Source organism: Opisthorchis viverrini (assembly GCF_000715545.1).
Source record: "Opisthorchis viverrini unplaced genomic scaffold opera_v5_64, whole genome shotgun sequence".
In the NCBI taxonomy this organism is placed as follows: Eukaryota; Metazoa; Platyhelminthes; class Trematoda; order Opisthorchiida; family Opisthorchiidae; genus Opisthorchis; species Opisthorchis viverrini.
The window spans coordinates 1,749,790-1,768,578 of record NW_008751720.1 but is presented as its reverse complement, the minus strand read 5'-3'; the positions used below and the strand labels follow the sequence as shown (position 1 = coordinate 1,768,578).

At 47.2% G+C, this 18,789-nt stretch overlaps 1 protein-coding gene across 1 annotated transcript; it reads left to right on the top strand.

The window, feature by feature from the left end:
• Positions 1 to 10,587: 10,587 nt before the first annotated feature.
• On the top strand, positions 10,588 to 10,949 carry T265_13415 (hypothetical protein; the record flags this gene model as incomplete). The annotated part of the gene is made up of 3 exons (XM_009168769.1): positions 10,588 to 10,650; positions 10,685 to 10,768; positions 10,800 to 10,949. Coding segments are annotated over 3 exons (297 nt in total), but the record flags the coding sequence as incomplete, so codon positions are not given.
• Between the last annotated feature and the right edge of the window lie 7,840 nt (positions 10,950 to 18,789).

The following is an 18,789-nucleotide window of genomic DNA, read 5'->3' as shown; positions in this document are numbered from 1 at the left end:
AAGAGAACGCCGTCCTCAGATCTCCTTCTCAATCCAAATTACTCAGCCGACTGTTCCGTAGGCATTGTACCTTAAACAACCATTCAATTGCTTCCTTGCGTTCCACAGACAGTGGCCCCATCATTGATCCTGTCAAAATGGCAGGCAATCACATCGCTTACTTCACCAGCTGCTACTCACCCTTTACTCCTAACTCCAAACCCATAACAACTGCTGTTTACCTCCAAAGTGTGAACGGTCATGGTAACCACCTGACTCTCAGTAACGTAACCATCTCCCTAGCCGATGTTTCTTCCCTTCTTCTAAAGATTAAGGACTCTGTTATGCCACGGGCCGACGGCGTTCCACCCCGCATCCTGAAACAAGCCGGCCAAGATATCGGAATCCTTGTATTAAATCTTTTCACCCACTCTATAAACTATAGAGTCTTCCTCTCCCGGCGGAAGAGATCTACAACACACCCGCATTTTAAATCAGGATGTAGACAAACTCCTCCCAACTACAGGGAAATCCACCACACCTCCCTCCTACTGAGAACCCTTGAACGTCTGATCAAAGGCCCGTTAATCAGGTTTCTTCTAGCTACGAACGCCATAGATGACCGACAGTACGGATTCCTATCTCAAAAATCCGCAAATGGCAGCCAGCTTCACTACGTTGAGATCCTCACAGCAGCCTACGACGCTGGACACGCCATAGTAACAGTCTATCTCGACATCCAAAAAGCCTTTGACCAGGAACCCACGCCTCCCTGCTACACAAACTTAGTACCGTGGGCATCAATGGAACCTTATTTCAGTGGTTCGCCTCCTACTTAACAGACAGGAGGCAAATAACGCAAATCGGGGACATACAATCATCTCCACTACCAATCACTAGCGGAGTCATCCAAGGAAGCGCGCTAGGCCCCATCCTTTTCTTACTATACATCAATGACGTCTTCGGCGCCATATCCCACGGTAAGGCCTTCCTCTTCGCGGACGATATAAAAATCGCGTACACATTCCCCACCTCTGCAAAAACCCTTGCCTTTCACCAGATTAAGCAAGACCTAGATTCACTGACTCGCTGGTCAAACAACTCTGGCCTTAGCTTCTCCTCCACAAAATCCTGTATAACTTCCTGCCGCTGCTCTCTCCCGACTGATGCTTTCACAATTAATGGAAATCCTATTACTCATTTTACAGAGATCAAAGATCTCGGCCTCAGATACTCCTGTACTTTTAGCTTTTCCCGCCAGATGCAATTTCATGCTGCAAGAGCGCGTAGGCTCAGTTCTTTAATACTGCGCTCCTGCCACCTTTCAGACACAATGGTAGCAATCTTTAAGCTATGCGTACGACCAATCGTCGAATTCTGCCCCGCATTCTCCTCCCTTTACACCCAAAGGTGCAGACCCGCAATTGAAAGCGTCCAACGCTCATTTACGTTAAAGCTCTTTCCCCTATCGAACCTCCACTCTTACCGCTCCCGCTGTCAAACACTAGGCCCAGAACCACTGTGGCTTAGACGGTCGAAACTGAATCTAGCTCTCTTACACCGTCTGCTGCATAAGAACGCTTTTATAGCAGGGGTTAGATCAAGTATAAACCCACAACCTCGCTCTAGACTCCGTAACCCCTGCAACCTTTTAGTATGTCCCCAAACTCGTACAAACCTACGCCACTACTTCTTTCTAGTTTATTACGCTCGCATCTGGAACAGCCTTTTTGAACAGCTGCGAAGCACCACGCATCACCTTACTTTTTCTCAGTCTGTAGACAAATTCCTTACCTGTGAAACCACTGCCGCCCTACTTAATACTCGAATTCCCTCTGACCTCCTCTACGAATCAGGTCCAGTGCGCATTTGAGTTTAGCGACATTACAGTTAGTGGTCGAGTAAAGGATTTTGCTATCACCCCTTCCTATCCTCTTGACCCGCTTTAAGCTAATAAAGAAAGTAAATGCCAGCTTGATCAAAACATGCAGCGTTACTGGCCTGGTTGTATTCGTTTCTTTTTTTCCTATTTCCCCGTGCCAACTTACACCTCGTACAAGTCTAGTCCTTGCACCGGATTAATCCATTAACTGTTTAGCGTCTATTGTTTTCGGCAAAACCCTACTGGCAGAAACCAAACCAAAATTAGACCTTTTCTTCCTCAAATCACTGAGTGACTTAATCACCTACTAACTCTAACTAGCCATTGTTAATGGTCTGGTTGTTTTCTATTTCCCCAGTAGACTTATGCCTCGTTCTAGTCCAGTCCCAACCCCGCATTACTCTTTCAGCTCTCTCTCGTAACTGGTGGTCACAGCCTTACTCTAACTGATAAAGACCAAACCAAAGTCGATTTTTTTCTTCATCTCATCATCAGAGCGCATCCCGCGCTCATATATATATCCATTTGACGATTAGCCCCACGAAACACTACCACACACAACATCGCGGAACGCTTCTGCTCGACATGGCAGCTCACGGCAGCGCTCCCAGGCCGTTTAGCCACGGTGCAATCGCCACGAGTATCAAAATTCCAGTTCCACCGACTCATTTACCACTGCCATTTCACTTCTCCTCCGCGACTTGTCTCTACTAGCGTCTGTATGCTGTTAGCCTGTTCGGATTGACTGAGTTGTCTTTACTGGCCTTACTTTCCCCCAACCAGAAAAATGGTAGCTGGAGTATTTATTAACGCACAAACCGCACTTATGACTGCTTCCACGTAGCAGATCTGGTGGCGTGCACTAGGGAAGAAAACCTCGTGTGGTGGACGGGTACGCCCTGCAGGGAGGGTCGCCCTGTTACGTTGCACCATGGTGCCTTCGTATACACGCCACCCCTCCAGTGGCACGGGTGCATCGCCCATCGCCCGTGTTTCTGAGTCTGGCCTTTAAATTCAGGAAATCAAAAAAAGTAGTGCTGACTTCTGTTTGTTGCTGGTGTTGTGCTCACCTCGGTTGAGTTATGCATCTGGCAACGCCATAAACCACAGATGAATAAACTGACCTCTCATCTTTGAAAAAACAATAAAACAAAAGAAGTTCACTTGGGATAGCTCAAGGATAATCTGCAAATGCCCATGGCCTACATCGGCGAGCATAGCTGTATCTGCCTTCTTCACAACAGATGCCACAACGCACCAAAGCCCATTTCGTCATCCAAAATACATCTACTCACCGCTCCCAGTGATAGACACTAACTAGTGGTGGATACTCGTTACGCACCATCTACAGATTAGAGCTGATAGCAGTGCTTCGGGGACTAGTCACTATTTCTCTTGCACACACTTCCTCTCCTGGTATAACCTAATCATGTAATAAACACTAGCTCAGCCAGCTATTTTAGAAGTCCACTCCCTCCAGCCTTTATTCATTTGATTCCCATACCACACCTCTACGTAATTTTATCGACTTTTACTAGACCCCTTGCAATGTAATATCGTATGTTAGCAAACCCAACCCCTGGTCGCTAGCCTCCTAAGTACAAATTTATCTATTTTCTACTCCATATAATCACTTGCCATCACCCTAATTGCTGCAGGGGTCACTTTTTTCCAAGTGCTTATTACTGCATATTATCCCATTTTATATCCCCACAAATTCACCAGGTTTCGCGAATCTCCTCCATTCCCATCATCTTCCCAAGCTTTGAACTTCGGAAGTACCCGTTTTGGACGACCTGGTTAGCTGATACCCACTCCAACTGGCCTATGATCTACAACTCCGGGATCGCCAAGCGGACCACAAATAACCCTACAATCCCATATCGGCCCCGTTACACCTTGTCTTCCTGACCAGGCTGATATGAATGCCGCCGCCCAGTGAACTACATACCCCAGCCGAATGATCTCAAATGCAACATCCATCACGGGGCTGTCCAAAACCTGAAGCATGTCAGGTCAGTGATGGCACGTCACTGTCATACTCAATTTAATAGCACACCCGCAACTGTTCCATTCCTCCCCTCAACCGTGCCCTGTTGCCTACTCGTTTCATTGACCCCAATCGACCACCATGACATTCATTCCAACCTATTGGACTACTCGTTCAAATTCGACCACCTTTGTGTCCCCACCAAACCTAACCCCTACACCTGACGTCCCAGCAACAGAGCAACCAGATCTCCACCTCCACTTTATCTCGTTGTGACTCCGGACATTTACCCGACCGCCCAAGGTCACTCGTGGTCAGCAGTGGTTTTCCAGTTTTAGTTCATGTCGACCGACTGAGTCTTTGAATTGGTCGGACCTCATGCCCATAGTTCCCTACAAGTTGCGAAAGAAACTTGTTATCATCATTTCACCGAATACTCCTCACTGTTTATAACGTTGTCCCCATTTTGCGGAATCTCCAATAGCCGCAAATCCCCCAGTCACATACCCCATTCTGACTGTAAACGCCTGATCATGCCCGAGAGTATGCCACCCACAAGTTGGGAAATAAACATTATTGTTATCATTGTTATAGTGTCAAGATGGGGAAATGTCCAATTGCGGGTGTGCTATCAAACTAGGTATAGCAGTGCCATTTCCTCCTTGCACTGAAATACTTCAATTTCTGGGCAGCTTCGTAACGGACGTCATTTTGAGACGATTTGGCTCGGATGTGCAACTCTGTGAGGAGGAGGATATTTTTTGGTTGACCGATGAAACCCTCAGAGGTAGTTGGAAACTTTTAGTCAGCTACGAGCATATGCGTGAGCCTGACAGTTACTAGAAGTAGCCTCGGCAGCTGACATCGAGTTTGGTTATGAGTATGACGGGCCATCGTTGGTCGTCAGATTAAAATATCACGCACAGTTGGTGCTCTATTTTCATCGGCCCGCATAGATACTGGCCTGGTGTTTACTATAGGTAGTAGGCAGGTGCGGCGGTGAAGATAGGTGTTGAACATTGATCTCATGCTGTCGATGATGATGATATAGGTAGCAGACATAAACGAGAGCACACACAGTCATGGGTATGACGGTCCATCTTCGCAGTTCAACTAGGACACTGCGCATAGCTGAGGCCTAATAATCAACGTCGCACATAGGCACTGGTCTAGCAGTTTCAAAAAGTAGTCAAGGTAGGCGATATCGCGTGCAGTTGTGAGTATAAGTTCCGTCATTCGCCATTAGATTAGATATGTGTGTATAGTTTGGGCTTTGTGTTCATCGGTTCGCATTAGCACTGGCCCGTTGTTTACCGAAATTAGCCTAGATAAGTGACAACGTGTACAGCTGCGATTACGACGGATTAGGTTGGATTAGGTTACCGGTTAATCAACGCCGCGTATGGACATGGACCTAACAGGCACGATAACTAGCCAGGTAAGGCTATATCGAGTACAGAAACGGCTATGACAGGCCATCAGATTAGGCTATCACGTATAGTTGAGGACTCACTTTTACCGGCCCGCGTGGGTACTGGCCTGGTGCTTACTATAGGTAGCAAAGATAAGCAGTATCGCGTATGGTTATGGGTATGAAGGACCGTCTTTGGTCGTTGGATTATTTTACCGTGCCTAGATGAGGTCTCATAATCAGCGTCCCAGATAGACGCGGGCCTAGAGTTTACATTTATTCTAGATGAGTGACAACGCGTAGAGTTATGAGCATAATGGGATATCGTTGGCCATTGTACTAGGCTGCCGTGCATAGGTGCGGCCCCATAAGCAACGCCGCACATAGACACGGATCCAGCAGTTGTGATAAGTAGTCGAGGTGAGCGAAAACGGCTACCGTTATTTTGGCGATAGCTTGATGGCAGTCACCACCCATAGAGCGTCATATTCATAATAGGAATGATACTTTCAGCTCTTTTGAGACGCTGTATTATCTGTTCATCAACGAAGGTGGCCCCTGTGTCGCCAGTGTACAGTTCATGCTGTTGTATAACAACGTTGCACTTAATGGAATTTGAGATCCACGGGAAAATGTTTTGTGACCAGGTTGGCCGAACAGAATATATTTTTCGATTAGAATCGCATTTTTTAAACCTGAAGAGTGTAAAGCAAGCAAACATAGACAACCGGTCTTGGGGGCTGAAACTTAAATTAGATATTCTTCATGTTTTTCATTTTCAACGAACACCAACGAACGCCAAAATATGCCTAAGTGCAATTACGTGTTTTGTGCCGCGTAAACCGGTAAAAAATGCCAATGGGTGAAGGTCCGCGACCTTGAAATTTTGCTCAATTAAACCAAATGCTACGAGCAACATGTCACCGGAAGGTGCAAATGGATTAGACTTACTCCGCGTTAAAGTCACAACTTCGAAAACCCTGTAGTTTCGGAGAAAATAATTTGGGTGTGCAATTATCTTGCGGCCGTTGAGCAAGATCTAATCGTTTGGATTTAAAGTTGGCTGGCAAAAGAGCAAAGCGGGGGGGATAAACAAAGGGCTACCTTCCTGACACACGACGAGAAGAGTGTACCGGTGGAAAATGAGAAACCGGAACATCAGATCACGTGAAGCAGCTGAGGTGGTCACCCCGCCGATCCTGTTGAACCAAAACCTAAAACCACTGCTAAGGGCTCGTAGCATTTGACTGTTGAGCTCATGGCCAGGGTCACAAAAATGTGCTTGGGGATGACAAGGTTGAGGGATTAGCAAGTCGGATGGGCGTTAACAGGAATCACCGAAACACGGTATACGGCGAAACTGTAGAGGCTCACCGGTGTCGCTACTGTGGGGTCGCACATAATAATTCTGTGGAAGAGTGAAATGATGGCAACACGGGAGCCGGAACACCAACTGTATAGCAAGTGACTGAATTTTGTGGAAAGCACAGGCACACAGTAATGGTTAAACTCGAACGAGAGTTCAGTAGGTTGGAATGGATATGTCATGGAGGTACCTGGGGTCAGGTGGAGAGTCTGTCGTATTTGCAGTTAATGGAACGAGTGGGCGAGAGGGAATGGTCAAGAGAAGGAATGGAATAGTTACGGGTGTGCTATCAAACTGGGTGTGGCGGTGCCGAGCCATCGTTGGCCTGACATACTTCGGTTTTTGGACAGCCCCGTAACGGACGTCACAATTAAGGTGATTGGGCTGAATTGTGCAATTCTTTGAGCATCGGGATTCATTTCAGGCTGGCCGAGGAAACAGCTATATGTTCGGTGGTTTTCTGGTCCGTTTAGATATCCTGTAGTTGATCATAGGCCAGGTGGAGTGGATAACAGCCGACTAGGTCTTCCAAACCTGAAGTTGAGAGCTTTGGTAGATTAGGGGATGAGATGGTATTAGTAAGGCATGGTGAGTTTGAGGGGGCGTCAAATAGGATAATGTGCAATAATATACATAGGACGAAAAATTTCACGTCTACCGTGATTATGGTGATGACAGCAGGTGATTATCTGGAACAGGATAGGGATGAATTTGTACTTAATAGACTAGCGACCAGGGGTTGCGTGTGCTAACGTACGATATTAAATTACAAGAGATCTGGTAAAAGCCGATATGAGCACGCAAGGTGACGGTGTGCAAATCAGATGTATAGGGGCTGATGGGAATGAACCTCCGAGATTGCTGGTTGATCTGATATTTATTACATGCGCTGGACAGTACCAGGAGGGAAGGTAGGTGTAGGAAAGGGTGACCAGTCCTCGAATCAGTGGTATCAGCTTTGAGTTAACAAGTGGTGCATGGCGAATAGAATCTTTTGGCACTAGATTTGAATGTTGGTAGAGTAGGGTTAAGAACCTCTGTATACATATATGCTACGTTGCATATGTTCGCTCCTGAAAGCAGTAGGTAGGCGCATGTTTTTTGCTTGAATAAGTTGGTTTTGGCACGGTATACCCAAAATTATGACAAGAACAGCTACAGTTCTTCACGTCCGTGTAATCCATGGGTGCCACAGAGTCTCCAGGCTATTCAATCTGTTTTTACGAATTTCTTTTTTCACAGACGGAGGTCTTTTTTCTCTTTTCTCATTTTTTATTCGTCTGTGCTTATAGCTATGCCCGTTGAATGACACAACCGGGACGAGTCCAACCTAGCAGCAACAAACAGAGAACAACAGTGCTGTTGTTAATCACCTGAATCAGAGGCCATGCAGAACCATCGGCGATGGGCGAAGCACCTGTGCTACTGGGGAGTGCCGGGTATACGAACGCACCGTGGTGCAACGCAACAGGACGAACCTTCCTGCAGGACGTACCGTCCATCAGACGGGCTTTTCATTCCTGGTGCATGCTACCAGATCTGCATTGTGGCGACCGACCAAGCAGGCATAATTGAGGCTTGCGCATTAATAAAGGACCCCAGCCACCAGCTACTTTATCCGGTCGGTGCAAAGCCAGGCCAATAAAACAGCTCACTCAATTTGAGCAAACAAACGACAAACAGTCGCTGGAGAAGGCAGGTCGTGGAGGCGAGTGAGGCGGCAGCTGTCACTGGAACAATTGGGACAGAACGAAGTTGGCCGGAGCTCACGAACCATGGCCAAACGATGACGGACCATGAGCTATTGAGCCGAACAGTGGCGTACTGCAATTTTGTGTGCGTGGGCCGAATGTGCCGCAATGCGTATAATCCGCTTTCATGTATGTGGAAATCTTACCATTGCTTGCTTTATGCCGGTTAGGTTTGGGCAGGATGAGGCACTACTCAATAAACGGAGCGAATAGAATAATCCAGGGCAAGAACCTAGCTGGGAGGAACAGGGTATTAGTTGCCATAAGCAATTCAAAGAGGTAGCAAGGTATAGTAAGGGCATTGTTTTCATTCGTTGTTTCATTGTTTTCATTTCGTTCGCTATACCTTCACCAATCTCAGAGATGGTCTGGACCCTCTTCATAAAGGGAATCGGGAGATATTTGGGCATTGAGTAGGGTGACTGCAGCCTAACATGTGGGGAATTTGTCTACAGACTTTGAAAACGTATGCTGGTGCATGATATTTCGAAACCGATCGGGAAGATTATTCCAGATAAGAGTGTAGTAAACCAGGAAATGTGGTGTCGTAGGTTTGTGTGCGCTTGAAAGCATACTAAAATGTAGCTGAATTTAAGGAATTTATAGCATGCATGTGACTTTACGTTTGGCCTGGCCTCGGCTATAAAAGCATCTCAGCACAACCGACGGTGTAAGAGAGTTAAATTCAGCTTGGACCGTCGAAGCCAGAGTAGCTCAAGGCCTACGTTTATACAACAGGAGTGGCAGGAGAGAGGGCTGGTCTGTGGGAATCGCTTTTTGGTGAATGAACGTTGGACGTTCTCGAGTGCCTGCCTACAACTTGATATATAGTGGGAAGAGGGTGTGGCTAAGCACCTTCCCTTGAATGACTCCACTGGTGATCGGTGGTGGGGATGACTGTTTGTCACTAATATGTGTTACCTGTGACCTATCAGATAGATAGGAGGTGAACCAATGAAGTAAGGATCCAGTGAGGCCAATAGATTTGAGTTTCTTCAGCAGGGATTCTTGGAAAACTTGTTCAGCGGCTTTCTAGATGTCCAAAGAGACCGCAAAATAGGCCGTCCGGCATCATAGGCTGCAGCGACGGTCTCAAAGTAGTGAAGTTGCCATCCACTAAAGGATCTCTGGGATAGGAATCCGTACTGAACTGCTAGGTTTGCTGTTGTACAATGATTGATGGTAAACACGTTTTCGCTCTTTTCTCGCTCAGTCTGGTGCGGTTTTGTCGATAAACTTCCCCTGTGACGCCCTGTGCTTTGAGTGTTAGCGCCAGGGAGCGGTCCCTTTCGCGTCATTTTCATTTTTGCAGGTATATTACAAAATTACTCACCCAGTGCTGCAAAAATGAAAAAGCAACCGTTTCAGCTGAAGTATCCGAAATGGGTACAGCCACTGGCCAACGGGTAAAACTATCAATCATGGTAAGAATGTGAGTGAAACCGTTTAATGGCAAAAGTGGACCAACAATGTCGAGATGAACGTGCGTGAATCGAGAGTCAGGAACTCCAAATGAACCGACAGCTGAGTTCGTATGCCGAGTGCCTTTACTGCGTTGGCAGGCAATGCACTGTTTGGCCCAGGATGTTGGTTCCTTATTCATGTAGGGCCGTACAAATCGTGCGCTAATCAACTTTCCTGTTACTTGGATTTCTGGATGAGAAAATCCATGAAGAACAAAACCGACCCGGGAAACTTGGGCAAAAGCCTCGATCCTGTGTATTAATCCGTGAATCCGTGAATTGTTCCTATGCATCATCATTAATCTGTGAACCTGTTGATATAGGCCTGCTGGCTGACACACAGTGGTGTGCCTAAATGGATTTTCAACTTTCCCTAGATTATCTTATCTGGTCGAAGAAGCAAACTAGCAGAAAAGGGCTTGGTTTGCAGCAGTAAACCTGGAAAAACACCTGGAATCTGGAGCTTTTCTATCTGAACTGTGTGTCCCCATACTATATCAACAAGCGAGTCCAAGGTCACACACAGTAGCCGCGCGATGGCCAGCTGGCGAACATGGGCCTAGTCCTCTCTTTTTTGTACCGTTTTTTCGGTGCTAACAATTATAAGGTTCTCATCGTTGGCCTCGATAATGCCGGAAAATCCACGATCCTTTATCAGTTCGTACTAAAAGAGGCAGTTCATACCACTCCCACCGTTGGTAGTAATGTTGAAGAGGTAAAGTGGAAAAACCTTCATCTTATCATGTGGGATGTTGGTGGCCAAAGCGCCTTGAGACCCTCATGGAGCACATACTATGCCGGGTCTGATGTAAGCACGCCAGTTCCGCGATTACGCGCCAAAGTTCGTAATAGTTGTCATCGACAGTACCGATCGTGAGCGACTGTGGATCGCCAAGAAGGAATTGTACAAATTACTTGCAGCTGAGGTAATGTGCCTAATGTTGAGCAACTTTGTAGGAACTCAAGAAGAGTAAAATGCTAATATTTGCCAACAAGCAGGACGTCAACGGTTGTATGTCGGTCGCGGAAATCAGTCAGAGTTTGAACTTGACCTCAATCAGGGATCATCCGTGGCACATACAGGCCTGCTGTGCACTCACTGGAGAGGGGTGAGTTATGCACAACTTGAAATGCTTTACCTCAATTTCATACTACAAATAATGACAGAAAGGCAGCCAACGGTTTTGCGAATGTGTAAAATAATTGCAGTAGATCAAGTCAAATAGTTGCAGGTAAAATCCACCTACTTTTGCGCAGTCTGTGATAGAGCACCGAAATCCTCACCGCAGGCGGTCGATGCATGGGACGGAGATAGTAAAATCCACCTACTTTTGCGCAGTCTGTGATAGAGCACCGAAATCCTCACCGCAGGCGGTCGATGCATGGGAACGGAGATAGCATCCGACCCCCCCCCTTGTGCGTATAGTAACAGTATAATATGAAGAAATTAGTATATATTGCTTACGTTGCCCACCGAATGAAACAGTCAGGTCGAATGGAATTTGTGCTCCATAATGTATCTGCTAGTAAGTTGAATTCAATTAATGAGAAAATTAGGGAGAAAATTTTCAGTTTCTATACGGAAGAAAGGATTGCGCCCCCCACTTCCTCCTTCAAGGTTTCTTCCAGCGAAATCTCTCCGTAGGCCCCTTCTGACATTGCCAGTAGCTATAATACCTGCGGTTAACTCGACCAACACGGTATAGACTCCTCGAAGTCATTCTTTAAGCCCCGGAGCTCGATTAATATGGCAGTCTTTATCTGTCTGACTCCATCTAGCAGCTCCCGACGTTAACCTGTCACCTTATCCTGGCAGTCGGGCTTCTGTGCTGCAATGGTTCGACGGATTATACGGGCTGGAACTCAGTTCATAAAGACTCATCCATTCCATGAAGACCAATGGGTAGCAGCCCAATGAGGAACCGCTAGTCCCCTTACTGCGGGAAATCCTATTATGACGTATTTTGGAGATGAAGTCTTACTGTCTCTTGGGATAAGAATGTGAAACCAGTAATGCGTTTCCATCGGGTGAATAGAATTTCTATATTGGATCAGAGTTGCTGCCTTCCTCCGAGAAAGGACGGGTTATAAAATGTCTGCTATGAAGACCGCACACTTCGATTGCCCAACGGTCGACTGTGGCAGTGGCGCATTATTCAATTTGGTCGAAATACTTGTAAAACCAGGGATTCTGGCACAGTTCAAAGGGTGCCTGGTGTTTACAGGTGCACTAAGAGTGAAGCAGTACTACCTTACCGTGTCATCGGGTCACGTCAGGCGCCTGCAGACAAATGTGTCAGACTGTTGAGTCATTGTATCCGCGTCAAGAAAACCCTGATAGCCAGTCTCACTCTTCACACTTTTGAGTCAGCGGTTAGGAGAAGGGCCCCTAAATGAAAATCCACCACTGCGTTGTGGGCCACACTTTTGAGTCAAACCCTTAAAGTGAAATACTTCAACCAACTCCGTTTGGCCTGTACAAGCAAGAAGTTTCGTTCGACCTTGCAGCTGTTCATTCACTCTGAAGCGTTCCCACTCAAGTCCTCCTGACTCACTTACCTGTGTCACCTAACCGTTGCTCCGCATCTAAACTTATTAGGTTCAAGTGATATATTTCATATTGCTGCCTTCAACACCTGTATTCTGTCATATTGAGCTACACCTCTCGGGGTGAAGTGCACTCCGGGAGCTAGAGAGTGGGAGCAGTCAGTTCAGTTACAGAACTTATGTCCTGGATTCTTGTTTTCAACGGACAACACATCACTGCAGATGAGAATCTAGTGCACGATCAAAAACCGCTTGCTGTTTTGCTTGCTTCTGTCTGCGGACAATAAAAATCGCTAAGTAGACTGGCTTTCGAGATGGTTCAGTGGTTAAAGCGCGAATTTATTGACCGGCAGGTCCGTGATTCGAGCCTGATCTCTACATTTCGATTGTCCCTGTCTAGGCTCGGGAAATCTAGCAGTATCGCAACCCTCGTGCTTCCTTCGGGCGGCATGGCACCGAAGGGGTGCTGCAGCTGGATGATATTTTTGAGGTCTGAAAACCGACTTTGAGGTGCTTAGGGTTGTTACTGAAGTTGGAAGTTGTGGATAGGTGGGCGTGATGCAAGGCTCAGTCCTCGTGCCGAGACCTGCAGAGACTAGCTTCACATTATGGTGGAGTAGGGAAAACTCAGGAGTACATGTAAATTTAAGAAGGGAGACATCAGCAGTAGCGCGTTTTGGCTTAACCGCCTGTTAAGGCCAACGCCCCAATTGGGTCACTCAGCCCGGAAGACAGTTGGGCAGTTAAATTCGGAGTCAGCACTCAATGTACGGATAATTAAGATCGATTTCATCAGTTGCGATCTGAACATTGTTTCTTTCAAGTACGATCTTCCAAAACGTGCTTACACTGAGTTACTTGGAGCTCACCAAGCGCAAACCGTTCGGGGACTCATTTGGGTCGTGTAACTGTTAGCTGCCAATGAAAAGCCTCAATTAAGGATTTCCGTCCCTTTATTGGGTATGCGAGATGGCCCAATTGGTTAGAGCGCGAATTTACTGACCGGAAGGTCCGTGGTTCGAATCCGACCTCCGCCACTCGACTTCCCCTGTCTAGGCTTGGGCAACCTGGCAGTATCCCAGCCCTCGTGCAACCTTTGGGTGGCATGGCAGCTAGGCACCGAAAGGGTGCTACAGCTGAACGCTTTCTATTAGGTATGCAACTTGATTCTGATCGTGCGATTGTGAGGGCTCGATCATCAGTTCGCTTTCCTTCGTGATCGCCTTCTCAAGCAATCCGTCGTGATCGATGGAACACTGAATTTTTCCGAAATCAGTAGATGCAGAAAAGTCATAACAGCAATTGGCGATCACGGTGGCGCACACAGATCTCCTAACACTTAGTAATCAAGGACCTGAAGGTACCAGGTAATGCTGGGGGGTTGCGAAGACTCAGTAGTTGGAGAGGGCTGTTAATGCAAGCAACAGCTGTACGGCCAATAGAAGACGGGTCGGCGAGGGAGATTAGACTGCAGCTGATCCGCAAGATACTCGTCTTGATCAGTGGGTCGGTCTTTTTAAACAGTCCAGTAGGTCTTTTTCAGCACTCTGGAAGTACCCAACGATTCTCAATAGATTATCGACACAGCCCTCAATCAACAGGTGAAATCCAGTGCTGGGCACCATCCTTTAAATGAGGTAAGGCGCCCGGCCTGGACGGTTTATGCCCTGATCTTTTCAGGGGGAGGTTCTGAAGCCCTGGTGGCAACACTTTTACAGAAGCTATAGAATGGAAACAATACTGGTTGAACAAAGCGCTTCAAGTGTGAGCTCAGTCTTCAATCAGAGCATAAGAATGACTTTCAGAAACTTCGTGGTACATAAGGTACACTCTCGCATTACTTTACACAGATTGGTCGATTATCGGAAGGGGACAGATTAGGAAGAATCAAGTTAAATTTCCCCTGGCAATGGATGCATGGTCCATACGTTTACCCTGAGATGTCTCCTTGAACAGCATCACTCAAGCCTCTGAAGGTGGTCATAGTGATCACTGGTATCCCTTTTAACATTTTACCTCTTATAAGGGCGCTGCATGTCAGATTCAGTAGGCGCGCATGGGTGTACAGCAAGCTCTCTTCCGAGGTAATGGGGTCCAGTGGTGTAAGACAGGCTTTCCCTCTCTCATCATTCCTATTCAGCTTTATTATTGCTTGTATCTGCCTCTGAAACCTCGGGGATTGAAACACTCCCTGATCTTTCGCTCACAGGCGGAGTACGCATATCATATTATTCTCCTCCTCAGGTTATTCAAAGGTGCTAGTTACCTTAAACAACCTAAGTAATTCTCCTGCAGCGCTTATTATCCTCGTCACACCTGCGAATTGTAGTGTTTCTACAGGACGATCCAACGCAAACTTCATACCTGTAACGGTATATACTACTGATGAAGCATGCAAGTAGTCTGTTCGGTGTCCAGGCTCCGCCCTCGTATCTCACGGAAGGTGAAGGTTATTATGGAAGTTATGGAGTCGCTTTGCAGTATTCGCCTATAGTTGTTTAATAATTAGAGAATGTCCAGGAAAGTCCAAGGGGAACGCTTGAGAATGTTCTTTTTTTAAAAAAACTGCAGATGAGATGCTTACTTTTTTGTCTAATAGCTTGTGACCGCTTGCTTGGCGTTTGATAATAAGTAACTTCGCAGCGAGGGGCTTTCCTGCCTTCATTCAGTGCCCTGACCGGGATACGGATGAAGGTTCCGTGGCCATAACCCAAAGCTTCCAGCTTGGTGTGGTGGTCGGACTGGAGTGTTGCAATGATCCCGTGGGTTACACTTGCTGGAAATTCGTCCACAAGCTACAACCATAATAGGAAGACAAAAAAGAGCAATCCGAGGCGATATGTGGGTAAAGTCACATTGTCCTTGGCAATAGGCGAGTGAAGGCAGTAAGGTGTTTTTCCCCATGTGACCAGCATGTCGCATGGAAGCAGCGATGTCCCTTTCTCTCGAGGAAGGACGGGTTAGAAAGGGTCGGCCCTAAAAACCGAACACCGATTGCCTAACACTTGGCCGTGGCCACCGGCGCGTTATTCAATACGGTTGGAATACTTCTAAGACCAAAGGGTCCGGTGCTGCTCAAAAGGCATGTGCTGCGCGCAGCCGCACTAAGGGTGAGGTAATAATGCCTTACTCCCTGCACCCTCGGGTTACGCCAACCCCCTACAGCCGAGCAGGTCAGACTATCGAGGCATTGTTTCTCTAAGCAGGGTCCCAATGAAAACCCTACTGCCCGCTGCTTCGCGAGTTAGGCTTTTTAGTCAGAGACTAGGGGCATGGTCTCCAGACTCAATCTTACAGCGTCCCACTGCCTTATGGGTCAGACTCTTGAGTCAAAGGCTCAAGGTGGGGTTCCTCAACCAAACCTCTTTCCTCGGCTGAAAAACCAGTATCTTTTTCCTGCACAGCTCTTTGTCCACGGATGCTCCTCCACAACCCATCTTTAGCACGCAAGCAAACATGGTCATTTGACTGTCAGTTATCTGACACATTGGCCTTATACTCCTCGCTACCTATCGAAGATAAACTAATACCTTACTAAATCCACGAGGAGCTTTTAACGTCCGTACTCTGTCGAATTGGCAAACAGACAGTGCTCGCTGGAACCTTATATTCCCTTAAAATTGATGTGCACTGTGTATCCGAACCACGTATACAAGACCCAAGCGTGGTTATACACCTCAGAACGCTAAGGACGAACTCAGCTTTCACATTCCTCCCTCCATGTGTCCGCTAATCCAAAAGCGATGACTCGTGGAATATATGGCGTGGGAGTTGCACTCCGTCCTAGAGCTGAACGCGCGTTGCTGGATTGGATCTCAGTGAACAGTTGTGTTTGCGCCGTCTGGTTATCCAGCTCAATACTTTTCGGCATAGAAAGTGGTGCCTGTTTGTGCGGTCGGCTTATGTCCCAACGGACTGCAGTTTTGATGCTGAGAAGGGCACTTTCTATCGAGAGTTATTTGTCGAGCAAGAATCACTAAAACTGTGATCCTTGCGGGCTACATGAATGTTCAATTCGGTCGTCTGGGCTCCGTAAAATCACATCTGAGCGATCGAGTCGGAGTTGATGCTCGTCGCACAAACAACGGAGAACGACTCCAGTTGTGTGTGTGAACTGTTTCGGGCCGGTACGAACTTCAGCATAAAAGTTTGCATCGCACCAACTGCAAATCAACCCATTTAGATCATGTGGCCATCAGTCACCGGTGAAGAGCCACAGTTAGGGACTTCCGTTCCTTCTGGGACACAACTTGATTCCGATCATGCCATGTTGCGTTCATGCCTGACAGTTTGTTTTCCCTCAGGTCCTCGCAAGTCGGCAAGAAGCGTGCCAATCCACCGTCTTCGAAGAACTACCGTAGCTCAATAATATCTATCTGAGCTAGCTCAGCAACTCTAAAGTAAACGAATACCGTACTAGTCGTAAGCACGTGGATGATGGCGAGATGGCTCAAGTGGTTATAGCGTGGATTTACCAACCGAAAGGTCCATAGTTCGAACCCGATCTCTGTCTCTCGACTTTTCCTGTCTAGGCTTGGGCAACCTGACAGTACCCCAGCCCTCGTGCTTCCTTCGGGTTGCAAGGCAGCTAGGCGTCGGAAGGGTGTTACAGCTGAACGTTTTTTTTGCGTGGATGAAGCTGACACAATGCGAAAGAGGCGGCATTCAGTGCTGTCTGTTCGACTCCTACGATTTGACCACAAGACCACTAGATGTCGTCGAGATCGTTATCCATAATTGATGCCAGGAAAGCCATATCAGCAAGCAACGAGTACGACGGCACACAACCCCCCTCAGATGCCAACTAGTGAAGAGCCTAAGGAAAGACCGAGAGCTCTAATGGGCATCGAAAGCTTGGGAGATGGAGAGGGCTTTCGCCACGGTAAACAGCTGTGCCCTATATCAACTGATGTGATCGACTGGCTCGGTGAAAAAGGTGGCTCCTTAATTCATTTGTAACAACGTCGACTGGGAAGATGGGTCAGACACTTCGAAGAACGGTTCAGCTGGTCACCTATACTGCAGCTTGTGGAAATGGTGCGTACGGGCGAATGGGATGTTAACACTGATCGCCCGTCGGAAGAAGAAGTAAAGTATGAAATATCCGTGCTAAAACGTAAGAAGGCACCAGGACCAGACGGTCTGCGGAGTATCCCTGGTCACTCATCTGGTAAAACTCACTGATGCGATATTGAATGAACAGGAGGTTCCCTCAAAATGGGGCACATCAACAGTCGTCCATATCTTCAAGAAGAGTACACGGACGCTGTGTGAAAACCACCGTGGCATCAGTCTGGTATCTGTGGCGTTGAAGTTCCTCTCTGGTCATATCCTTCGAATTTTGACTGAACATAGGGAGAGACAGATCCGTGAAAACCAACCTGGGTTCCGTCCTGCGAAGGAAGATTTTCACTCTCTGACGGATTCCGGAAGTGACACTGCACCCAACGACGGTAGTTTGCTTTGAGTTGAAAGCTGAAACAGTAACCGAGAGCGAAAGTAACCTTGTAGAACGTCTCTTTTGATGTCTAACGTGCCTGCGGTTTTCACCGCAGGCCATTCTTACATCGTGTACATGATGCATGCTTACTGAAACTTCTTTCACGTTTATGTCGCTTATAGGTCGTTTGCTTTACTTTGAACGATGTGTTCGGTTTTTCCTTTGCCTTGCTGTGAGTACTGTTTCTCCTTATTATTATTATCTTATTTTCGTTTCTCCAGTCTTCCACAGGGTCTCGAATGGTTCAGCACCCAGATTGGCCGGTAGCACACGTCCGTAATCAGGGGCTGCATACAGTCAAGAAGCTAGACCGCTGACCGCAGTATCCATCCGGTCACCATTGACTTCATCAAATCTGCGGTTTTTAGTCCACGAACTGCCATCTATCCGTTGTCTGTGATTGCAACCGCTTCGTAGAGGAACATTGCCCACAAATCCCAGGTGAATAATCTTTATACTCTTGGCTAATGTTTCTCTGTTTGGTTGTTTTTATTGCCTTTTGCTTGTGATGGCTACCCTTTCCCAGTGAAATCTTCCTCTGTAAAGTTTCTATATAAATAAAGATCTCGGTACAATTGCGCATGGTGCCTTTGATCTCAGCGCTCGACGACCCATCCGTACACTATTGGTCATCACTGCTTCGTGCCCCATTCGCTGTCCCGTTTCGGTTCCACAAGGAGTTCTCCGATTGGCTGCCTCTCGCTCTTGTGTCCAGCACCAGAAGCTGCGTTGGTTGGGACATGTGTTGCGTATGCCGAACCATCGTTTGCCGAAGAGAGTGCTGTTTTCCATGCCCAATTCGGAGTGGCGTAAACAGAGAGGTGGCCAACCCTTGACTTGGCAGAGGAGTATGAAGGAGATCACGAAACGCTTGGGTGCTGTCGGTGCTACTCGCCTTCC